At 62.3% G+C, this 24,008-nt stretch overlaps 2 protein-coding genes across 5 annotated transcripts; both read left to right on the top strand.

Moving 5' to 3' along the window:
* The first annotated feature begins 641 nt into the window (after nucleotides 1-641).
* Nucleotides 642-7,041, top strand: ARMC5 (armadillo repeat containing 5). Of its 2 annotated transcripts, none has more exons than XM_074998173.1 (6): nucleotides 642-967; nucleotides 1,926-2,033; nucleotides 2,423-3,260; nucleotides 3,430-4,904; nucleotides 5,863-5,995; nucleotides 6,179-7,041. In XM_074998173.1, the coding sequence occupies exons 1-6, from the start codon at nucleotides 661-663 to the stop codon at nucleotides 6,975-6,977; spliced, it is 3,660 nt and encodes a 1,219-aa protein (XP_074854274.1). In that variant the 5' UTR covers nucleotides 642-660; the 3' UTR covers nucleotides 6,978-7,041. The 2 variants fall into 2 exon arrangements, with proteins under 2 accessions (XP_074854274.1, XP_074854275.1); XM_074998174.1 differs by having other exon boundaries at nucleotides 803-936.
* Nucleotides 7,042-8,804: 1,763 nt separating this feature from the next.
* On the top strand, nucleotides 8,805-22,703 carry TGFB1I1 (transforming growth factor beta 1 induced transcript 1). 3 transcript variants are annotated; one of them, XR_012646071.1, is made up of 12 exons: nucleotides 8,805-8,933; nucleotides 12,694-12,892; nucleotides 13,151-13,218; nucleotides 13,670-13,812; nucleotides 14,191-14,287; nucleotides 14,517-14,622; nucleotides 16,367-16,606; nucleotides 17,096-17,269; nucleotides 19,474-19,555; nucleotides 19,956-20,104; nucleotides 20,573-21,102; nucleotides 21,136-22,703. XR_012646071.1 is itself a non-coding variant. In XM_074998220.1 (11 exons), exons 1-11 carry the CDS (start codon nucleotides 8,806-8,808, stop codon nucleotides 20,837-20,839), a joined length of 1,653 nt encoding a protein of 550 aa, XP_074854321.1. In that variant the 5' UTR covers nucleotide 8,805; the 3' UTR covers nucleotides 20,840-22,703. The 3 variants fall into 3 exon arrangements, 2 of the variants coding, with proteins under 2 accessions (XP_074854321.1, XP_074854322.1); XM_074998220.1 differs by having other exon boundaries at nucleotides 20,573-22,703; XM_074998221.1 differs by having other exon boundaries at nucleotides 8,816-8,933; nucleotides 12,738-12,892; nucleotides 20,573-22,703.
* The last annotated feature ends 1,305 nt before the right edge of the window (nucleotides 22,704-24,008 follow it).

Genomic DNA, 24,008 nt, shown 5'->3' with positions numbered 1-24,008 from the left:
TGGCAGAACCCAGGAGTCCTGGCTCCCCCCCCCCCTGCAACTCACAGGACCTCTCTGTCCTGCCACAGCTGAGGACTGGACGCAGGAGTCCCGAGTCCGAGTCCGAGTCCGGGCCCCCTTCAACCCACTGGACCCCACTGCCCTGCCCGAGCTGGGGGTCGGGCGCTGGCTCCCGGGTTAAATACAGCTCCAGGCAGACAGCTCGGGTGGAGGACGCCAACTGTTTAACATTCTGGTCCCGCCCCATCATTCTCCGTGGCCCCCCACTTCCCTGTTGGCTCCTCCCCACTCCTCAGTGCCGGGCAGGTGGGAGACCCCGGGGCTGCCCCGTGCCCGCTCCCCGCGCTGGGAGCGGGGAACCGCACATCCGAGAGGCATTGCTTCCTGTGCGCTCCTCCCGCTCCCACGTGCCGGCGCTGTGCCTTCTGGGAAATATAGTCCTTTCCCCTTCCCTCTGATAGGGCGCAAAACTACCTCCCCCACAATGCATCGCGCACGGTCCTCGCGAGCGCGGTACCTCATAGGAATTGTAGTTCAGCGGGCCCGCCCGCTGTGCGGGCTCTGGGGCAACCAGAACTACAGCTCCCACAATGCCCCGGGGCCGAACCCCCCTTTCAAGGCTACCCCCTGCCTTGCTCTTGCCCTTGGGCCTCTCCCACGATGGCTGCCGCAGCCGGGGGGAGCTGCCCCGCCGAGTCGCTGGGCTACTGCCTGGCCCAGCTGCGGGGCGGGGTCGAGCCCGGGCTGGGCCGGGCGCTGCTGGCCCTGCGGACCCGGCACATCAAGCAGCCCGGCGGCATCGAGCGATTCCGGGCCCGCGGGGGGCTGGGGCCGCTGCTGGGGCTCCTGGCCGGGGCTCTCCGGCCCCGCCGCACCCTGGACCTGGCCCTCAGCATCCTGGGCAACTGTTGCACCGAGGCGGGGAGCCGGGCCCAGGTGCGGGAGCTGGGGGGGATCCCCTCGCTGGGTGAGTGACGTGTGGGAATCCCCTCTCTGGGTGAATGACGCGGAGGGGGGAATCCCCGACGCAAATTGGCACAGTCCGGGGTTACTCTGCTCTTGCTAACCATGGGAGTGCAGCCTGGGTCCCCTTAAATCAGAATGGTCCAGTCCTGAGTTATCCTGCTCGTGCCAGCCCTGGGGGGCAGCCTGGTGCCCCTTAAACCACAGTGGTATAATCCGAGCTTACCCTGCTCTTGCTAGCCCTGGGGGTGCAGCCTGGGTCTCCCTGAGCCAGAGTGGTAAAGTCCGGGGGTTACCCTGTTCCTGGCAATCCTGGGGTGCAGCTATGGTGGTACTGTCTGTGGTCCCCCTGACATGGAGTGGAATAGTCTGGGGTTACTTACACTGGCCAGGCCTGTGAAGGCAGGTTACCGTGGTACAGTCTCCATTCTCCTTGCACCTGTTAGCCCAGAGGTGTAGCTTGGAACCCACCACTCTGTAATGGTGTGATCCAGGGTGCTCCCCCGCCCCAAAAATGTGGCACATCTCAGAATTCTCTGCATTTCCCCGGGGCTGGGTTGGAGTGTGAGGTTCCCCAGACATGGTACGGTCCAGGTTATCCTGCACCTGCCTGCCCTGAGAGGTTGAGTCTGGGGTTCCTGTACCCCCGGATTGTGCAGGGTGGGCTCCTCTACTGGTGTTATGGCTTCATTTCTCCCCTCCCAGCTATGGGGTGGCCCAGCATTGTTCCTGTGCATGTGTGGTGCAATCTGGGGTCCCCGCTGGTGGTAAAGTCCCGTGCCCCTGCCCATCTCTCCTTGTGTCTGTCACCCAGCTCCACTCCAGAGGCAGCTGCATCTCGCTGCCCAATGAAAGATGAGCAGTCCCTGCCTGCCCCCCTGGAGCTGGGTGTCTCGCAGATTCATACGTGGGGTAAAGCACTTACTGTGGATTGCAGATGATTTCTTTCTCTCCCTTCCCAGTGATGATCCTGAAAGCCCTTGGAGTGGAGAGTATCCAAAACCGGACAGCACGGGCTCTCGGCAACCTGGCCATCGATGCAGAAAACCTACAGGCTATCCATGATGCTGGTGAGTGGGGTTGCGGCCCCTCGCCAGCTAGGGACTCTGACTCTTACCCTCTGCTCTTACTAGACTTGGGGTGATACCGACAGAGGTAATGGGGATCATTCCCATCCAAGGAACCCCACTTCTGATCACTTATGGGGGTAATATTGAGGCTTACCCCCATACTGGGGGGCCTTAGCTGACCTGGAGGATAATGGGGTTCACTCCTATTGGGGAGACCACTCTGATCTCCTGCGGGAGTAATTGTGGGCTTAACCCTTTCCAGGAGAGGAGCAGTGCAGGCTTCACCCCCACGCTGAGGAGTCCCCTGCTGACCTGGGAGGAGGGCAGTTGAGGTTAATTCCCAGGATTTGGGGCTCACTTAACCCCCTGTTTCTCTCTGCCCCTCGCAGGCGCAGTGCCCCCTCTGGTGCAGATCCTTGCCAGCTCCCAGGACAGCGAGTGCCTGCAGAGTGTTATTCGGGCCCTGCGCAACCTGGGTGCCACCCCAGCGCACCGCCTGGCACTGGCCCAGCAGGGGGCGGTGCGGGCCATCTCAGAGCGCCTGGCTGCCAGCCCTGAGGACCACGCCCTGGCTGCTGCAGCTGCCCGGGCCCTGCTGGAGCTCACCAAAGGTTGCAGCCGGGACTGCGCAGAGCAGCTGAGCCTGGGGGGCGGGGTGGCACCCCTGGTGGCACTCGCCGGGCACAGCAAGCGGGTGGTGCAGGAGGCGGCCATCTCGGCGCTGGCCAACCTCTGTCTGCAGGGGATGCTGCGGCCCGCGGTGGGCAACGCCGGGGGTGTGTCTGTGCTGGTAGGTGAGATCCAGCGCCAGCATGGGGCGGGAGCTGCTGGTGCCCTCCTGCACCCCCTGGTCCGGGCGCTGTGCCTGCTGTGCCGGGAGGCGGTGAACCGCAGCCGGGTGCGGGAGGCCGGTGGGCTGGAGCTGCTGCTGGCACTGCTGCAGGACAGGCGCCAGCGGGGCTGCCATGCCCGTGTGGTTGTGGCCTTCGTGGCCTTCTTCTATGACCAGGAGGCGCTGGAGGCTCTGCAGGCTGGCGGGCTGGTGGCGCTGCTGGTGGGGCGGCTGGCAGCCCAGGGCCAGTGGGCCGCACACCACCAGGAAAGGGCCGAGGCCGAGGAGGGAGACAGCGAGGATGAGCGAGATGCAGCCTCCTTTGACTTCCCCTCTGAGGGGCGACGGGAGAGCGGGGCGCCAGGCGGGGAGTCAGCCAGCTTCCAGAGCCTCAGGTGGGCACCTCCCCGGCGTGCATGGGGCTGGTTCCTCCTCTTCCCTCCCTAGTGCTCCCCTCTGCCTGGGGCTCCTGGGTCCCAGCTGGGCTCCTCTCTTTCTCCCTGTGCCCAGGGCTTGCTTGGCACCTCCCTGCTGACTCTCACCTCCCCTCCCCTCTTGCTGCAGGTCCTGGCTGCTCGCTGAGGGTTATATCACCAGTCCTGGTGACCTCTCCCCACAATGGTCCCCCGACGGCTCCCTCAGCCCTGTGCTTGAGCTGCAAGATGACCTACCGGGATCCAGCCGCCTCCCAGTAGGGCTGGGCTCCTCTGCCTGCTCGGATGCTCCGTCGCTGGACCTGGCTGCTGGGGTGCAGCACTTGTTCCCCGCCGCAGCGCCAGCCTCAGCTGAGGCTGGTGGGAGCCAAGGAGCAAAGAGGCCAGGCTCAGAGGAGTGTTTGTGTCCAGTCGCAGCTGGCCGGTCCCAGCCAGCAGAGTTCCTGCCAGCTGTGGCACCAGATTTGGCTGACAGGCATAGGACAGCCATGCCAAATCCAGCCAGGACCAGCGAGCCCTGCGCAGCGTCTGCGGAGCTGCTGGCCGCACCAAACTCCACTGGGACCAACAGAGATTGTCCAGCAGGGATGGCACTGGGGGCTGCTGGCTCAGCTTGGAACCCGCAGGCTCAGCTGCTGCCCTCGGCAGCCCTGAACGAGGTGCTCTTGCCAAACGTCGCTCGGACTGACCGGCAAAATCCAGCCACCGAAGAGTCGTGTCCAGCCTCGCTGGTTCCCGCTGGACCTGGCCAGTACATTGTGGCACCATCAGATGAGCCAGACTCAGTATTGGTACCACCAAGTCCTGTGGGGGCTGAGAGGCAGGTCACATCGCTGTCTGACCTGCACCCAGTGTCGCTGATTCCCACCGGGACCAGCCGGGCCGATCCGGCACCGAGCCCCATACCTGAGCTCCTGCCTCCGGTGTCGCCGATTCTGTCTGGGACCAGCCGGGCCGATCCGGCACCAAACCCTGCAACCGAGATTCTGCCTCCGGTGTCACCAATTCCCACTGGGACCAGCCAGGCCAAACCGGCACCGAGCCCCGTACCCGAGCTCCTGCCTCCAGTGTCACCAATTCCCACTGGGACTGAGCAGCGCCTCTTAGCTGATGACTTTCTGGAGCCCCGACCCCTGGTTTTCTGCTCACGCCGCCGAAGCAAATCCCGTCTCCATCTGGACGCAGCCCCGTCCCCGCTGGCTCTGCCCCATGCCCCTGGTGAAGCCCTGGCCCCCCGGCTCTCACTGTGGGGTGGGGAGGAGGAGCTCTCAGCCCCTGAGGCGCCTGCATTACTGCTGCTGTCGCGGTTCTCCCAAGCCGAGGACCCCAGCCGCAGCCTGGTGACAGGCCCGGTGCTGCGCGGGCTGCTGGCCTATGTCACCGGAGCTCCTGCCCCATCCCCTCGCTGCCTGCGGCTGCTGCACCGGCTCACCTGCAACCCCATCTGCCTGGAGGCCTTCGTGCGCTGCTATGCCCCCTCCCTGCTACGGGCCTGGCTGGTGCTGGGCGTGTCTCCAGACGAGGCCGCCGCCTCCACCATGGGGCACAAGAGACCTACAAGTCCAGGCGCTGGGCACCAGGATGGCGGGAGGTTCAAGGAGTTGGGTGAGTCCTTTTTCCTGCTGTGCCCCAGTCCCAGGCCACAGGGGTCACCAGGGCATCCCTGGCTGCATTCCGGGCCTCTCAGAATCCCTGTGTGTGAGCGCTCTGTCCCCAGAGTGTTGGGGTCACCCTAACCCAGTGACCCTCCCCACGCTGAGGGAATGGAGCTTTGCTCTAGGTTAATGGGGTCTGCTGCTCCCCAGCTCAGGGGGAGCCCCGGATCTGGGCTCTTGGGTTCATGGTGCCCCCTTGTGGCCCTAGGGGGAGCTGTGGGGCAAGGGCTGGAGGCATCAAGGGGGGAAGGGAGCTATGCTTCAGCCTGTCTCCTGCCATGGGGTGTTTAGGGCATGGTCCCATGCCATAGGGGCAGGGGGCTCTAGGTGGAAGGGTGCTGGGGGTGGGGCATGTGCTGGGGGGGTGGGGCAGGGGCTGTAGGTGGAAGGGTGTTGGGGGTGGGGTGTGTGCTGGGGGGTGGGGCAGGGGCTGTAGGTGGAAGGGTGTTGGGGTGGGGCAGGGGCTCTAGGTGGAAGGGTGTTGGGGGTGGGGTGTGTGCTGGGGGGTGGGGCAGGGGCTCTAGGTGGAAGGGTGTTGGGGTGGGGCGTGTGCTGGGGGGTGGGGCAGGGGCTCTAGGTGGAAGGGTGTTGGGGGTGGGGTGTGTGCTGGGGGGTGGGGCAGGGGCTGTAGGTGGAAGGGTGTTGGGGTGGGGTGTGTGCTGGGGGGTGGGGCAGGGGCTCTAGGTGGAAGGGTGTTGGGGTGGGGTGTGTGCTGGGGGGTGGGGCAGGGGCTCTAGGTGGAAGGGTGTTGGGGGTGGGGTGTGTGCTGGGGGGTGGGGCAGGGGCTGTAGGTGGAAGGGTGCTGGCAAAGGGACAAGTGCTTTGAAAGCAAGGGGAGGGGTCTGCGCTCTAGGATGGTGGGGGATGCCATGTCAGCCGGGCTCTGACAGGCCCCCCCATGCCCCCAGGCGAGGCCCTGCTGTGCAATCTGTGTGTCCAGGCCGAGTCACCCTTCGGGGCAGGCGTCCTCACCCACATGCTGCTCTCGGGCTCCGAGGCCGACCAGGTGGCGTGCGCTCTCGCCCTGCCCCTCATCTGCAGGTGGGTGGCGCTGGGGGGGCCTGGGGCTGGTGTGGTTGGACTGGGAGCAGCAGGGCCCAGCTGGGGGACAGCGGTGGTGGTGGGGGGAAGCAGGGCTGGATGCCAAGCTGGGGGGGGTGGGGGGGGCTGATGTGGGGGGGAGGGGTGTCAAGGCTGGCCACTGACCCGTCCTGCCCCCTGCAGGAAGAAGTCCCTCTGTCGGCGGCTGCTCCTGGAGCACTCGGGCCTGCGCCTCCTGCTGGCCGCGCTGGCGCGCGGTGCCGACCCACCCTTCACCTTCTACGCCGCCGACTCGCTCGCCCTGCTGCTGGGGGCCGCCCCCCCGCCCCCCCTGCTGGCCCCGCCCGCCCCCAAGCGCTGCCGCCTGGCGTCCTGCCAGCCCTGCCCCTACCAGCGCCTGCTGGAGGTGGGCGGGGCCGACCTGCGCTTCCGGCTGGACTCGGGTGCCCTGGTGCCAGCCTCGCGCCAGGCAGCCTGCGCCGGCTCCGACGTGCTGCGGGCCATGCTGGCGGGCGGCTTTGCTGAGGCACACCAGGCCCTGGTGCCCATCCGGGGGGTGGCACTCGCCCCCTTCCTGGCACTGACTCACTTCCTGCATGGCTGCCGGGACACGGCCTGCCCTGTGCTGGCTGCCCCCTTCCCGCCCGGCGAGGGGCAGCTGGCTGAGCAGACGCTGGCGCTGGCTGAGCAGTTCCTGCTGCCCGAGCTGCAGGAGCTGGTGGAGGCGGCTGTCTGCCAGCACTGCCTGGGCCCTGGCGCCCGCCCGGAGCTGCTCTACTGCCTGGGGGAGCGGCTGGGCCAGGGGCGGCTGCTGAGGCACTGTGCTCACTACGTCCTGCTGGGGGCACCCCAGGAGCCCACCGCCCGGGCAGCCGCACTGGCGCGGGTCCTCCGAGCTGCCCGCGACCCCCAGGGGTTGGCCCAGGAACTGCTGGCGGTTGCCATGGAGACGCCCTGGGCACTGGGCACTGATGGGACTTAGGGGCCTCCCCCATGGCCCTTGGGGGTGGGGGGATGGTGGAAGCTCAGGCGTTCATGGGTCCGGACGGGGGCTTGTGGGGGTGAGGTGGGGGCTGAGGGCTGAAAGGGGGTGATGGCAGGGGAAGGATGAGGGACAGGGGTCCCCTGTTGCGTGAGGTCTGGGGCCAGAGGGGACCAGCTCGTGCACCCCAGGTCAGGGGTGGATCATGGATGAGTCTCCCCCACTTCCACCCATTGGGCAATGGCCCCTCCTGCCTGCCCCTTATCCCAAGGGAGGGGTTTGGTGTAGGGGGCTGCCCCACACTTCCCTGTCTGAGGCTAAAGAGATTTCCCTGCCCCCCAACCCCAGCGGCCAGGGGCACTGTGGGAGCTGTCTGCCCAGAGCTCCCCCTCCCTGGTTCCTGCCTGCCATGTGGGGGGAGCACTGGGCTGTGCCCCCCCCCCCAGCTGTGGGGAGGGGTGAAGGGCTGCAGGTGGGCATCTGCAATGGCTGGAATAAGCTGCTGTCCGGAGCAATACAGGCTGGGCTGGATCAGAGCATCTGTGTGTGTCTTTATTGTGTGGCCCCATTCCAAGCTGGGGGGAGAACACAGGACCCTGCCTCCCTCCCCTGCTCCCCGCTGCAGGCTGAGGGGAGAGATTCTAACATTCCTGGCTCTCCACCCGGAGTTGGGGAGGGAACCCAGGCGTCCTGGCTCCCAGCCCTCTTTCTTGCCCTCCAAGTGAAGAACCCAGGAGTCCTGACCCCACCCCCCAACCACTTCCCCCCTGTACCTGACTCCCCTGCCCCCCTCTCAATGTGGAGGGAGATCTCAAAATTCCTGGCTTTCCACCCTGAGCTGGGGCAGGAACCCAGGTGTCCTGGCTTCTAACACCCCCACCCCCCCGCCAAGTGTGGGGACAGTAGCAAGGGGTGATTTGTCCTGGGGGGTGGGGCCGTCACCCCTGGCTGGTTGGGGGAGGGGAGGAGGACTCAGGCCAGGGGGGGTCCCTGCTTGGTGCTGGTTGCCTGCCCCACCCCTTTCCCACAGGCACAGGAAGTTGCTGTTGCTCACCCCACAGCCTGCCCCGCCCTGGGAGCCCCTCCAGCCTTCCGCTCGTCCTCAACTTCCCGCTCTGTGCCCACTATTACTGGGGTGCCTCCCTACCCCCCAGTGCTGCCAGCCCCCATCACCCACTCCTTGGGGTCCCCGCTCGCCCCAGCCCCCTGCTCTCAGCCTTGGGCGGGTTCTCGCCTTGGGTCTCTCGTTGACTTGGGCGGCAGCTGTGGCGGGAACCCAGGAGTCCGGGCTCCCAGCCCCGCCCTTCCCCCGAGCGGCGCGGGGCGCGTTCGGGGCCCTCGGCGGGAATAACCCCCAAAGCACTATGGGGGGGACCGCAAACAATTGCTCCCTTTGTTTATCGAGGGGGGCAGGAGTCCGGGCTGCCAGCCCGTGCTCTGACCCCACCCCCCGCCCCAACCGTGGCGGGCTGGGACCCAGGAGTCCGGGCTCTCTGACCCCTCCCTTCCCCTTCTGGCGGGCAGAGACCCAGGAGTCCGGGCTGACAGCCCCTGCCTCTTCCCTCGCGGTTGCAACCCAGGAGTCCGGGCTCTTGACTCCCCCGCCCATTCTCTCGAGGCTGGGACCCAGGAGTCCGGGCTCTCTGCTGCCCATCTTCGTCCTGTCGAGCTGGGACCCACGTGTCCGGGCTGCTGAGCCCAGCTCTGCCCCCTAACCCCGTCCTGGCACCCAGCCACCCGGCCCTTGCTCTGCCCCCCTCCACCCACTCCCCCGGGGCTGGAACCCAGGCGTCCGGGCTGCCGCCCCCGCCGTGCCCCGTTGCCATACATGGTCAGCGCGCAGGGGCCGAGCCGGGCTCGGCGGCTCTCCGGGAAGACGCGTCACGGGCCGGGCGGGGGGGCGGCGGGGCTCTCCCTCCATCCGCCGCTGGGGCCGGGCCGCCATGGACGACCTGGGTAAGGGACCCGCTGATGGGCTGGGACCCGCGTGGGACCCCCGGGCAGCCCGCCGCGCCCCCGCCCTGCGCCCCCGCCTCTTTCTTTCTTCTCTTCCCTCTCTCACTTTCGTCCCCCTCCACCCAGCTCTCTCCCCTGTGCCCCAGACCTGGCAGGACCCAGGAGTCCGGGTTCCCTGCAGCTACCCGGACCACCCCCGCCAACATCTGGGGTTGGGACCCAGGAGTCCGGGTTCTCTGCTCCTGCTCTGACCCCCCACAACCCCTAGGACTGGGACCCAGGAGTCCGGGCTCCCTGACCCTGCTCTGACACCCTCCCCAACCTCTGGGACTGGGACCCAGGAGTCCGGCTCCCTGACTCTGCTCTGACCCCGCCTCCTCCAACCTCTGGGGCTGGGACGTAGGAGTCCGAGCTCCCTGACCCTGCTCTGACCCCCTCCCCAACCTCTGGGACTGGGACCTAGGAGTCCGGGTTCCCTGCTTCTGTTCTGACCCCCTGTCCTCCAACCCTTGGGGCTGGGACCCAGGAATGCGGGTTCCCTGCCCCTGCCCTGACCCCTGTAACCCCTCAGGCTAGAACCCAGGAGTCCTGGAACCACTCCCCGGCCTCCCAGCCTGTGCCCATAGGGAGGGAAAGAAAGTCCTCCCCCAAATACCCATGGCTTCAGGGAGTGGAGGTGCCTGGGGCAGGGCCCAGCCTAAAAAGCAGGGGACCCCCCACAAGCTCTGTCCCCCTCTGAGAATTAGAGCCAGGGGTCACAGGGTCCCTTCTCTTGCTCCCTTAAAGGGGGTGTGCTGCAGGGTGTGGGGGCAGTGCTGGGATGCTGTGTCATGACAATGGGGGCCCAGGGCTGCATGGGGGGCTGGTCCCCGGACTGGGGGTTGGAGGGGCAGTGGGAGAGCTAGGTCATTGGGGGATGTGGAGCTGCCTCACGCTAACTGGGGGTGAATGGTGGTGTCCTAGGAAAGGGGTCTGGTAGGGTTGGGGGTTTCACCCCAGGAAGGTGAAGGCTGGGGGTCAGGGCTGGGAGGCTGCATGCAAGGAGCAGGACGGGCAGACCTGCGGGGAGAGGGAGGTCTCAGGATCTGGGAGGAGCAGCTGAGCTGTAAGATGGGGTCTGGATCCCAGAGGAGGGAGCGAGATGGGGGGCTTGGAGTGCTGAGATGTGGGGTGCGGAGGATGTCTTGACTCAGCTCAGGTAGGAGCCCCAGTGAGCCCAGCAAGGCAGATGTCTGACAGGGCAGGAGTATGTGGGGGGTCACTCAGACCTCCCTGTTATGCACACTGCTGCCAGATTTCCCCAGCACCCTCTCCCAGCAGGAGTGGAGCCCTCCCTCCTTTCTAGCCCCAAACCAGCCGGGGAGTGGGCAGCTCGCAACAGGTGTGACCAGGATGGGGGGAGCCACGGAGTGTGGGGGTCTGGCTGGGGGGGAGGGAGACATTGGTTGGGCAGCACCTACCCTAGGTTCACCAAACCCGAATCTCACTTTCCCAGTCTGTCCCCTTGCCCTGTTTGTTATTGTAGGGTCTCCTGTAACTGACAGGGGGGTTGTATGCATCCTGGGTTGTTATTGTAGGGTCTCCTGTAACTGACAGAGGGGTTGTAGGCATCGTGGGTTGTTATTGTAGGGTCTCCTGTAACTCACAGAGGGGTTTTATGCATCGTGAGTTGTTATTGTGGAGTCTCCTGTAACTGACAGAGGGGTTGTAGGCATCGTGGGTTGTTATTGTAGGGTCTCCTGTAACTGACGGAGGGGTTGTAGGTATCGTGGGTTGTTATTGTAGGGTCTCCTGTAACTGACAGAGGGGTTGTATGTATCGTGGGTTGTTATTGTGCGGTGTCCTTTGAGTGCCATGACTACAAGCACCGATTTGTTAATGTAGGGTCCCTTCAGCTCTGCCCAGGCTGGGTTGTTATCGTAGGGTCTCTTTGGGGCCTCCAGGGTGGCTGAAACTTCTTTGTTATCAGAGGGTCACCCACAAGCCCCCCCTTTATTTTTATATGGTCCCTTGTAGGCCTTGGAGCTAAACTCCAGTTTTTCACATCAGGGACTTTTGAGACAATATTTTGTTATTGTAGGGTCTCTTGTGTGAGCACAGGGCTGTAAACGCTGGTTTGTTATTGTACGGTGTCTTGTGAGCGCCAAGAACGGCTTGGTTGGCTGAAACCCCTTGTGAAATAGGGGTGGTGCGTGCTGGTTTGTTTTCATAGGGTCTCAGCTTTACGCGCACTGCTGTGTTGTGTTGGTGAGTTACAGGCAACGGTTTATTTTTGTAGGGTCTCCCATAAGCCAAGAATACTGCTTTGTTGTGGGCGGGTGCCCACTGTACCAGGCCCTCCTGTGCAGTGCAGGTTTGTTGCAGCAGAAGGGGTGGTCGGCACTGGGTTATGGAAGAGGTTGTTATCGTAGGGGCAGAGTGAGCACTCTGTGTTATGGCAGGGTCTCGTGTGGCTGCGGTGCTGGTTTGCTTGCCCAGGGTTCTGGTGAGGGCTGCATCAGGCTGGTGTGGGATCTGTGGTCCAGCCCCTCCCTGGCTTGGCTGCTATGGCTGCTGGGGAATGAAAAGGGCTCTGTGGGGCTCTGTCTGTGGTGGAAACTGTTCCCACAAAGGAGGGATTGTGTGGGAGGCAGGAGCTGGCTGGGAGATCTCTGGGGCAGAGCAGGGGCACGCTCCCCAGAGAGACCAGGCTGGCCCCAGTGCAGTGCCAGGGCAGCGATGGGCAACCTAGGCTAGTGCACAGGCTGCATAAGTGGCCCTCCTCTCTTCACGGGCCGCAAGACTGTTGCACCCACAGCAGCCTCTGGGGAGAGGGCAGTTTTGCTAATTGCGCTGACGTACCCAAACTCTGCGGGGTGTGCTGACCGAACCGTCGCAGCGCTGGGATCGGCTGTGGGGGGCACGCACGGTGCTCAGTCAATGCCGTATGTAGCCAGCACACACCTCACTTCACGTGCGTGCCACTCCGCAAATACCAGTAGGAAAAGACCTACCTGGATGGAAACTAGGGGCATCTGGCCACTCTCCACATGGGTCACACGCAGACCCCCCCTGTGGCCGCAAGTTCCCTACCACAGTGCTAGGGGATGCTGTGCAGCAGAGAGTGTGGGGGGCACAGCAGGGAGCCCCACGCTGCAGGGAGTAAGGGAAGCCCACCAGGGGGCGCTGTGCTGCAGGGAGGGGTGGGGGCTCTGCAGGGGGCGCTGTGCTGCAGGGAGGGGCTGGGAGCTCCGCAGGGGGTGCCGTGCTGCATGGAGCAGGGTGAGGCTCTGTCCCCTCATGGTCTGTTCTGATCCCAGTGCCCCTCTATCCACCCCCCCAACCTCCCATCTCCTCCTGTCCTGTCTCCTTTTCCAGGTGACTCTGGCTCCCCTTCTTTCCCGCTGCGCCCCCATATAGTGGTCTTTGGCACGTACAAGTGCCACAGCCAGCCCATGGTCCCAGCACACACGGCTGCTTCTGGAGCACTGACACCTGGTCTTGGGACGGAAGTGATGTGTAGTGGTCGGAGAGATGGGGGGCACTGGGAGTCAGGATGCCTGGGCTGTATCCCAGCTCCAGGAGGGCCACGGGCTCCAGTCGGTCAGAGTGGAGAGACGATCAGGACTCCAGGATGCTTCCTGCAGCTCTGGGAAGCTGCACATCTTGGGGTGATTTCCATAGCCCTAGAACTGGGCATCTTCTCCTCCATCCTCGTCCCTTGTCTCTGCTTCCTACATCCTGTGCTGCCCCTCCTTCCCCAACCCCCCATCCATCCTAGCCTCTCCCCCGACCCCCCTGCCTCTCTCTCTGCTCCTCTGACAGATGCTCTGCTGGCTGATCTGGAGACCACGACCTCCCACATCTCCAAGCGCCCGGTACTGCTCACGGACTCTGGGGCAGCCCATGCCCACGGAGCGGGGCAGGATGGGACGCCTGAGGCCCGGCCCCCTCCACCGCCGTACAACCCTCAGCAGCAGGTAATCCTAGGGGGTACTGCAGTGGAGGCTAAGTGGGGGTGCTCTCCTCTGGCAGTGAATGCCAGCCTGGCCCTAGAGCCCCAGCGGGGCGCGAGGGGGTGCTGGGCTGCAGGGAGCAGGGTGGGCCCTTCATCCCTGTGCAGCTGCTCCTCAGCCTCTGTGCTCCACCCCAGAGGTGGCTGTGTCTCCCCACTTAGTCTGAGCCCCAGCAATCTCCTATCACAGATGGGTGGAGACCCCACGTCTCTCTCTCTGCAGGTCCTGTCCATGAATCCACCGTCCGTTTCGGCTGCACCTAACGGGGGCGATAAAGAGCATCTCTACAGGTGGGGCCCAGGCCCAGTCTCCAGGGGCTGGTAATGGGAGGGAGGGAAGGGCACAGTGGCGTGGGAGGAACTTGGGGGTGGGCAGGCAGGGAAGGGAGGGAGAGACTGCTGGGGTGGGGTGTGTGGGATGCGGGGAGGGGAGAAGAAATGGGTGGGGTGAGAGGTGGAGACTGGTAAAGCAGGTGGGGGGAGGGGAGGGGAGGGGAGGAGTCGGGGTGGGGATGCGGGAGGAGCAGGCAGAGGTGGGGGAGGAGAACCCAGCAGGCCTCCCCCTTGGCTCTGGCCCAGTCCCAGCTGGCCCCCGTCCAGCCTCTCCATTAGGAGGTTCCCTATAAATAGCTTCTCCGCCTGCCCTGCCTCCCCGCTGCTCCTGGGCCGGGTGGGAACTGGCTCCTTCCTGTGGGTGCCCAGGGGCATCTCCCCACACGCTGCTCACCCTCTGCACCCCCAGCACCGTCTGCAAGCCCCGCTCACCCCGGCCGAAGGAGCCAGGCGCACCACCCTTCTCCTCCTCCAGCGGGGTGCTGGGGGCCGGCCTCTGCGAGCTGGACCGGCTGCTGCAGGAGCTCAACGCCACACAGTTCAACATCACAGGTACATGGCTGCCAACCCTGCTGTGGCACCGCCCCTCTGGGGTGCTACCGCCCCCTGCTGGGCTGGGATCAGCACTGCCCCCTGCTGGGCTGGGCTCAGCGCTCCCCTCTGGGCCTCCGTCATCCCCTGCTGGGCTGGGCTGGGCTGGGCTCAGCGCTGCCCCGGGGGCTCCGACACCCCCCTGCTGGGCTGGGATCAGGACCACCCCCTGCTGTAGCGCAGGGTTAATAAATTTTATTTTGCAGGGTGCACACGGGGAGAAATACTTCCCCAGTGGATGAGCTTGGTCACTGCAGGCAACTAATGGAAACATGGTTGTGTGTCTGTGTGTCTGTGTCTCTGTGTGTCTGTCTGTGTGTCTGTCTGTCTTTTCCCCAGATGAAATCATGTCCCAGTTCCCATCCAACAAGGGCCCTGATGGGGAGAAGTGGAAGGAGAAGCCAGAGGATGCTGGGGAAGGGGGTTCCCCCACCCAGTAAGTGACCCTCCTGTTCCTGGCCATTGGTCCATGGGGTTACCTATGCCATGGGTTGGGAGTCCTGGTTCAGTGCTGAATGGTGGCAAGGCCCTATATATTCAGCCCCAATGCCCCACCCCAGAGGTGGCTGTATCTCAGGCTGTGTGAGGGATTCCCGTAGAAACAGAACTGGGCACCTTTGGGGGCAGTTGGAGGCTCAAAGACTTTGCTATCATTTCTCTCCTAGCTCCCCTGGCTCCACCCCGCCTCCTGTGAAGCCATCAGCCACGTCCGCTACCCTGGAGTTAGACAAGCTCATGGCCTCCCTGTCTGATTTTCGAGTCCAGAGCAACGTGAGTCTGACCAGAGGCAGTCTGGGGAAGGAGGTTAAGTCTGGGGTGGGAGGAATGAGTTTCGGGCTCATCCGATCCCCCGAGGGGACCCCAACTAAGTATGGGTGTGAACAAAGCGACAGGGATGGTGTGTGTGCAAGAGGAACATTCGTGTGTTATAGGCTGGTAATGGACAAGGGAGTATGTGTGTGCCCACTGGTGCAAGAAATGATGGGTGTGCAAATCAGCGTGCATGGAAATGGGAAGCACAAGAAACTGTAAAAATGCTTGCACCAATGGACTTCCAATGTATGCCTGCATGTGCCCCTAAATGATCGTGAAAGGGGCGTGCAAATGAACATGTGCATGAGATGCACTATGGGCAAAGGATTGCAGGAGAGCATGTGTGTGCAAATAAGTGATAAAGAGCCTTAGTATGTGAGTTGGAGGTTCAAGGGATGTGTGTGTGGAAATGACCATCCCCGGGCGTACACGTGAACAGAAGTTCACGAGCCTGCAGGCAGGCACACGGTATTTGTGCCATGTGGAATTTGTGTGTGCAAATTGCAGCACGAGAGTGAGCGATGCAGCAGGTGGGTGAACGTGGAAGGGTTCATGGGGCACTAGCAGAAACATCCAGGTGTGGGTGAGAAACCACAGGTGCGGGTGCCAAATGGCGGCGATGGGAACTGTGATCATGAGTGTGAAAAAGAAGAAAGTGGCACACAAGTGGGTGTGCTCCCAAAGCAGGAGAGCAGCGGTGTGGTTTGGGGGGGAGCTGGCGGCTAGTTCGGACAGCTCACTGCCTATCCCCTGCCCAGAGCCACCCTGCGGGAGCCCTGGCACCAGCCTTCGGGCAGCCCTCACTCCGGTACTTGGCTCAACCTGGCCTGCTGCTGCTGTGTGCCGTGGGGGGCTGTCTGGCACCGGACAGCCCTGGGGCAGCAAGGGGTCACTGTGGGACCTGGCTTGGTGGTATTCTGAGCAGGGGAGTGCATGGGGCAGTGTGCAGCTCTGTAGCTCGCTGACATGGCCGTGCATGGCATGGGGCATTTATAGAGCCTGGCGTGGTTTGCCACAGCCCCCGTGTCTCCTCATGGCACAATGCAGGAGGGTGCTGCCCCGCTGGCGAGGGATCTTCTGTCACCGTGGTAGGTATCAGATGACCGGGTGCAATGCCCACGTCACAGCCACTGGCAGCAGAGACCTCTGTCAGATTGGCAGCTGGTGTGGAGTCGTGTGCTGCCGTCAGGTTTTCCTGTGTTTTTCCACCCATGTGCAGAATAAATGTTGTTGCCTGCACTGCAGCACGGGCCGATGTGCACCACCAATAGAAACCCAGGCTGCCAGCTGGGGGTGCTGGGTGTGGGTGGCCACCAGATGAGACTCTAGTGCTGCCAGGCTGATCAGATCTGCCCCAGCATGGGTTATGGGCTGCTGTGGGGAGCTGGGAGCAGGGACCTGGGGCACCTATTGTGGCTGGGGCAGAGGCACTGGGCACGGTGGTTCATCCATCTTCTGTGTGGCAGGGACAGACACAGTTAGGGGTCCTCAGGTGGGTGGGGCAGTTTGGTGCCATTTGGGCTTGTGGCAACTGTAGGGCCCCACAACCCTGCCCGTTGCCCACGTGGGCAGCTTGGTTTTGCCGCATGTCATGTGCTGCACCCCTGCCCCTTGGGAGTCAGCCTGGTGCTGCGTTGCGCTGTTTGCTGCCAAGGGGTGCAATGCATCCCAGCACCTCATCTCACAGCCGGTTCCCTTCCAGCTCCCGGGGACCCCTGCTGCGCCCCCTGCAGCTCCTGCCCGCCTCTCCCTGGTGCAGCAGCCAGTGGCGTCGTCCGTCTGCCCCAGCCCCATGGCGCCCCTCCCTGCAGCAGCGCCAGCCCCGCAGAGCGGCACCTTGGACAGCATGCTGGTGATGCTGCAGTCGGACCTGAGTCGCCAGGGCATCCCCACTGGCACCAAGGGGCTGTGCGCTTCCTGCCAGAAGCCCATCGCCGGACAGGTCTGGCCAGGCCTGGGGACACCTGGAGGGCGAAGGGAGGGGGAATCGGGGTGGGAGTCAGAGGCTGGGGGGTGGGCAGTGGAGCAGGGTAGAGGAGACCAATGGGGGCGGAGCTGAGGAGGGAGTGGAAGCAGGGGACGGGCTTGGGGGAGGGGGAGGGGACGAGAGAGTGGGTCAGGTTAGGAGGGCAGCTGGGAGACGCAGTGCGTGTTGGCAGACCAGAGGGGAGGTGGGCGGGACAGTGCAGGGGGAACCAGGGAGCACCCGGGCGAGATACGGGGGACATCTGGGGAGGGGTGACTTGGCAGAGGAGGAAATGAGGGGGAGGCAGGAAGGGGTCTGGGGGAGGGGGAAAGCCAGGACCGGAGTGGGGGAAAGGAAGGGCCAATGTGGGGAGGGGGGCAAAGGAGGGGGGATCTGGGTCTTTTCCCTGCTCAGGAACGGGTGGATCTATCCATCTGTCTGTCCGTCTGCCTTCCCTCCACCCAGGTGGTGACAGCACTGGGCAGCACCTGGCACCCGGAGCACTTTGTCTGCACCCACTGCCAGGTGGAGATGGGAGGCAGCAACTTCTTTGAGAAGGACGGCGCCCCCTACTGCGAGAAGGATTACTTCCAGCTCTTCTCGCCCCGCTGCGGCCTCTGCAACGAGCCCATCCTGGATGTGAGTTGGCCACCACGCAGCGCCCAGTGCCTGCCCTGCCCGCACAGCGCAGTGCAATGCACGAGAATCCAGTGCTGCACAATGCAGTGCAAGAGAGTGCAGTGTCACAAAGCGTGAGAGCACAGTGCCATGCAATGGGATGCAGTGTCAGAGGGTTGTGCAATTCCTTACAAGGAGGGTACGGGGCAGTGTTAACGTATGGAGTGATGTTCAGTGTGAGAACACAGCACACACAGTTCAGTGCAATGTTAGTGCAGTGCTAAATAAGGCAGCACATTGCAAGAGTGCAGCACAGTGAGACAGCCCAGTGCCACACAATGCAGTGTATGCAGTGAAACAGTGTGACAGTTCTGTCCCACGTTGTACAATGCAACAAGGTAGAATATAGTGCTATATATTGAGTTATAGTGCTACAGAGTGCAGTATAAGCAATGCAGTAACTGAGCGCAGTGCAGCACAATGCCATGCAATGCAATCCTGTAGGTACTGATTGCATGCAGTGTGACCCAGCAGCGTGGGTGGTTAGGCTGTAGTATGCAGTGTAATGCTGTCCAAAGCAGCATGATGTCCTGCACTCTTATGACATGCAAGGTTGAGTTGCAGGTTGCATTGCAATAAAAGTCAGTGCACTGTAAAAAAATTGACCAGTACTGATTTCCAGTGCCTTGCCAGACAAGACAGGGTAATGACTCAGAAAGCAGCGTCCAGCACTGCAGTGTGAAAATATGGGATGATGCAGCATGACACAACATTATGTGAAACACTGCAGTGCAAGAAGACAAAAGTCATGGACTACAAGGCAGAACTGCCCAGTGCAGTGCATTGTCACGCCATGCAGCTCCAGGGTGCAGTGTGGTGCAGGGGATGCTAGAGTCCTGGCACCCTCTGCAGATAAGTGGGTTCTTCTCACCCCGTGCAATGGGAGGGACCTCCAGGGTACAAACTGAAACTGTGGGACTCCTATGCCCCCTTAACTCTCCAGCCAGGGCTGTCTCTCAGAAAGCTACACAAATGGCAAGCAGCAAGCCTCTCCAGGTGCTGCTATCACTCGGCCATTAGCCTGTGGAGCCCCGTCCCCAGCCTAGACTGCATAAAGGCTCTGCAAACCCCTCCTGAACTATACAGAGAGAGGCACTAATCACCCCAAACCCCAGCCTTGCACGGCAGAAATATACCATCTTGCAGTGCTCAAGACTCACTGGGACAGGGCAAGCTCATTAGTTAGTTGACCACTTCAACACAAAGTAGCAGCCGTGCTTGTCAACTGGAGCTGAGAGTCCTCAAGCTTTTCAACCAAAAGTTTTAGGTGAAATATAAAACAGATCCACGAACTAAAGAAAGAGACAAGTATCAGAGAGGTGGCCGTGTTAGTTTGTATCTTCGAGAACAAGACGTCCTGTGGCAAAGGTGCCACAGGACTTCTCGTTACAGAGAGAGAGATGCTGAAGGACTATAAGAGCTTGCACTGGAGATCAAGGTTGGTTACATAAGAAATAAAAATTTAATTCACAGTCTTAATTCTACAGACTAAGTGAGAGTCGAAGCAAACAGTTTCTCCCCCTCGTAGATATTACCAGCAGCTCAGTGCAAGGGACCGGTCTCCCCAGTTCAAAGTGTTTGTCTTCCAGGTGCTCCTCCAGGTGTTGGGCTGGGGGAGGAGAGAGGCTGAGCAGTGATTTCATTGTCCCTCTTTTATTCTTTCCTCACGCTTCCAGAAAGAGCCCTGCTGGGATAGGGCTTAGGGTGGCCCTGCAAGAAGAGGGTGGAGCACTCTGGGGGGTAGGGCCGGGGCTGGGGGTTAGTGCCCACTGAGAAGTCCCTGAGTTGGCCATTGGGAGAGTGGATTCCAGTTAATGGGCCATCAACATGTGCCAGTCTGGTGCGGAGGTAAATCCACCTTGCCAGGCAAAGACCAGCTGTGGACTTTCCCAGCCTGACAAGGTAGGTCAGTAACACACCGAGTAACGCTTCAGAACTTCAGCAACAACGGTCACTCCTCCGATCCAACAGGAGCTCAGCGTTCCATGGGGCAGGACTTGGGAAAGGATCCCTCACTAGGCACACGCCACACAAAACGCCGCACAGCCGTATGGTGGGGGAGGCGGCAGTGGCTGGTGGGGCCCTGTGGTGACTGGGGAGGGGAGGGGAGCCCAGGGTGCTGTTTTGAGGTACAGAACATCACACCTGGACTCTGCCCCTTCCAGAAAATGGTGACGGCTCTGGATAAGAACTGGCACCCGGAGCATTTCTGCTGTGTGAAGTGCGGGAGGCCGTTTGGGGAGGAAGGTGAGTGAATATCTGCACCTCAATAAACCCTCCATGAGGCAGACCAGCCCCCAACTGGCACTGCGCCCCACTGCCTGACAGAGACTGGCCCCCAACTGGCTCTGCGCCCCACTGCCTGACAGAACCTGGCTCCCCCCAACTGGCACTGCGCCCCACTGCCTGACAGAGACTGGCCCCCAACTGGCTCTGCGCCCCACTGCCTGACAGAGACTGGCCCCCAACTGGCTCTTCACCCCACTGCCTGACAGAACCTGGCTCCCCACAACTGGCTCTGCGCCCCACTGCATCCTCTGTGGGAGCATCCAGACCCCTTGCTTGCTGTGCCCTTCCCGCCCTGCCGCAGTGCGGCTGGTCACTGGGGAGACCACTGGGGCCCTACTCTCTCTCTCTCCTCCCGCAGGCTTCCACGAGAAGGACGGCCAGCAGTACTGCCGCCAGGACTTCTATGAGCTCTTCTCCACCCGCTGCCAGGGCTGCGGCCAGGCCATCCTGGAGAACTACATCTCAGCCCTCAGCGCCCTCTGGCACCCCGAATGCTTCGTCTGCAGGGTGAGCCTGGGCCCGGCAGCACTGCTGGGGGGGAGGGACAGGGAGGAGAGGGCACGTGCAGTGCCGGGGGGAGATGGGGGATTGAAGGGGAAGTGGGGGAGGGGCGGCACGAAGGGAAGGTGCATTGTGGAGAAAAGGGAGGGGGGAGTGGGGGCGGTGGGGGAAGAAGGGACAAGGAGGATGGAGAAAATGCAATGCTGGGTGGGAGGGTGGGGGAGGGGCACACTGAAGGCATTGGGGGAGGGTGGGGAGTGGGGGAGGGGCAGGAGGATGGTGCAAAGGGAAGGTGCAGTGGGGGAAGTGGGGGATGGAGAGGGCAGCGGGGGAGCAAGAGGGGGAGGGGCGACGTGGAGGGGTGAGGTTGGGGGCAGTGGGTGGAAGGGGGAGGGGCAATGCAGCCGCAGGGGCGGGAAGCCGGGGCAGCATGTGCGGGGCACGTGCCCTGACCCCTCCCGCCCCTCTGCCCAGGAGTGCTACGCGCCGTTCCTGCAGGGCAGTTTCTTCGAGCACGGCGGGCGGCCCTTCTGCGAGACGCACTACCACAAGCAGCGGGGCTCGCTGTGCTGGGGCTGCGAGAAGCCCATCGCAGGGCGCTGCATCACGGCCATGGCCCGCAAGTTCCACCCTGAGCACTTCGTCTGCGCCTTCTGCCTCAAGCAGCTCAACAAGGGCACCTTCAAGGAGCAGAACGACAAGCCCTACTGCCACCCCTGCTTCCTCAAGCTCTTCGGCTGAGCCCCGCCCCCTGCCCCAGCCACACCCTGGCAGGCCCCGCCCACTGGCTCAGCCTTATCCAGGCAGGCCCCACCCCCTGGCGCAGCCACCCCCTGGCAGGCCCCTCCCACTGGCTCAGCCTTATCCAGGCAGGCCCCGCCCCTGGCTCGGCCACACCCTGGCAGGCCTCACCTCATGGGCTGGTCACACCCTGGCAGGCCCCTCCCACTGGCTCAGCCTTATCCAGGCAGGCCCCGCCCCTGGCTCGGCCACACCCCTGGCAGGCCCCGCCCCTGGCTCGGCCACACCCCTGGCAGGCCCTGCCTCCTTGCTCAGCCACGGCCTGCCCTGCTGTGTTCCCAATCTCAGCCACACCCTGGCAAGCCTCACCCCTAGACAAGCCATACCCCAGGAGTCCCCACCCTTGGCTCCATCACACCCCGGAAGCCCCCACTATTGCTATGCCCTTAGCACAAATCACACACGCCCCATCCTGGCAGGCAAGGGCACTGCCCAGCAGGCGCCTTACCTGGCTAAGCCACTCCCACCATTGTTAAGTGGGGAGGATCGATGGCCTCCGGCACAGCCCTGTCAATCATTGCCAAAGGCTGCATAAGCCACGCCTCCCAAGCCAACCAAAGAAGCCCCGCCTCTTTTAGAGCCACACCCACAGCATGCCTGTCATTCCCACCCTGCTGCCGACAGGCCCTGCCCCAGGAGGCTGCCTGGAGGCCCCGCCCCTGTGCTAAGCAGAATTTGCACCCCAGGCCCACAGGGTGGGGCACTGGCTAAGCCCTGGCCTGGGTATAGTGAAGGGGGAGTAGCTTATTTTTTCCAAAACTCATTTTTAAATGTCATAGGACCGCAAAGTCCCTGCAGCTGTGGGGGTATGTGTGTGTGTGGGGGGGGAAATGGGGTGGGTGGAGATGCTTTGGGGGAGAAGGGGAAAAGAGTTTATTACAAGCACAAATAAGGGAAGTATTTTATACTCATGTTAATGTATTGCTGTTTAAACACAGGGGGTGTTTCCCCAAACTGGCATCAACAGTTCTCACCTTTCACATGATGTGGGTGTTAAATGGCTCCTGCCCCCCACCCCAGAGGTTGCTGCATCTCAGTGCAGGGTGAGGGATCCCTGTATACACAGCCCCTGTACTTCACCCCCAAGGTGGCTGCATCTCAGTGCAGGGCGAGGGATCCACTGTGTTCCTCTCCAGAGACAACGGGGTAGAGAGCTGAGGCTTTTCCCACCAAGGGGGTGCTGGTGTGTGGAGAGGTGATTGCTTTCTTACAGTGATGCTCCTGTGTTCCACAGTGTGTCTTGTCTTTTTTTTTTATTGCTTTTTTTATACACTCAGTTATGCTGAAGCACTAAATATTTATTGTAATGTTGGGCTCTTTTAAGGCATGACAGCACTCCAGGCTCTGGTCCAGCTGGGCGAGAGGGTCAGGAAGAGACAGCAAGCTGGTGAGGGAGGAGAAAACAAGCGTAGGCAGAGAGCTCTCTGGTCTGAAAGAGGACCGCAATAAGAATGAAGAGATCAGGGCATGAGACAGGGCCTTTACCCTCTAGGGGGCACCAGCTCTGATCCACCCCAACCCCTGGCTGGCTCATACTGTTGGCCAGGGGGGCAGGGTGGGGGCCTTACCCCCCTAGGGGGTGCTGGTCCCAGGTTACTTGCTAGGTGAGCAGGCAGAGCTCGAGTGGTCTAGGGTTATATCAGGGTCACTTTCTTTTTTCTTTTACTGTATAAGCCCAGAATGCTTCGCCACTCACTGCTGTCAGGGGCCCGGCGGGGACTGGCACGCCCGAGTCATTGCTCGCCTGTGCGCTCTCACTGCTGTATTCATGGGTATTACGGAATAAAAGCCACCTTTGACGTAACACCTGCGCCTGTAAGAGAAAGGAGTGGGCAGTGCTGCCCCCTGCTGGGGGGGAATCAGCGCCTTCTGTGTCTACCTGTGGCGCGCCCTGTGTGTGTGTGTGTGTGTGCGCGCACGTGCGTCAGTGTTCTGGGGCAGGGTGCAGGGAGAGGCAGAGACTCTTTCTCTGATGTGTGTGAGTCCACGAAAGAGCCTGAATGTTAAGAGCCTTCCCGGTCACACGCCTCATGACTTGCTTCAGCCCCTTAGTCTTCCATCGAGCCTGGTGGGAAAATGTTCCACACAAGGGTAATAAATTCGCATGGTCCAAGGCCACAAGGGACTGTTGTGATCAGCTGAGCTCAGCTCAGCTCCGGTATAACACAGGCCAGAGAGCTGCCCCCAAATAATGCCTAGTGAGGCGCTTTCAGAAGGGATAGAGGGTTTGTATGCAGGCCGGGGGTGTGTGAATACTTCCCCCTCATCCCCTCCCCATGTTTGGTTTCTCTCCCTTCCTCCCTGCTGCACTGTGTAGGGGGAGCCTGCAAGGCATGATGGGGGAACCCATGGCACCCTGGTAGTTGTAGTTCCTTGGCCAGCAGAAGCGGTCTATGATCAACTCCCTCATTGGCCTACTGTCCTGGAGGCTGGCTGCTTCCCATTGGTCGTGGGGACTGTCAAGCTCAAAATAGTTGTGCAATGAATGCATAAAAGGAAACTGAGGCACAGAGAAGGGCAGTGACTCGGGAGCAGAACTCAGGTCTTTCGGGGGAGTGCCTCCACAGTGACTCCAGAGCATAAGACCACATGTAGCTTTGTCTTCTGCTGTGGCGCTGGGACCTTCAGCCCCCCACTCGGCTCCACTGTCCCACTGACGCATGTGTCTGCCTACTGCTCCCTCTCCCCAGCTCCTGTTCCAGGGAGGTGCTGGAGTGGGGACTTCATCATGGCCCCCCCGCCCCCAGGGTTGTTCACGCTAACATGACTCCCAGAGCTGGGGACAGAAACCAGCGTTCACTTAAGGGATGCACTTATGGGGCAGTCAGGAGAGATTTTGGCACTACCCAGCAGATGACCAGTGTGCCCACAGGTGGGTTTTGTGCTTATGGGGTGGTGCACATACACACAGGCATCAGTGCACATAAAATTTATTCCACACATGGATGGGAAAAGTTAGAGGGGAAGTGGACAGAATGCAGGAGTCCTGGCTCACAGTCTCAGCCCTGACCCCACCCCCCGCTCTACCCACTAGACCCCACTTTCTTCCCAGGAGTCCCTGCTGTGCCCAGCCAGGTGGGTGATGGGGACTCCCCAGAAGGAAAGATGC

The sequence above is a fragment of the Carettochelys insculpta genome, chromosome 6 (assembly GCF_033958435.1).
Source record: "Carettochelys insculpta isolate YL-2023 chromosome 6, ASM3395843v1, whole genome shotgun sequence".
Lineage (NCBI taxonomy): Eukaryota > Metazoa > Chordata > Testudines > Carettochelyidae > Carettochelys > Carettochelys insculpta.
The sequence above is the reverse complement of the archived record's forward strand: the minus strand, read 5'-3'. Positions and strand labels throughout refer to the sequence as shown.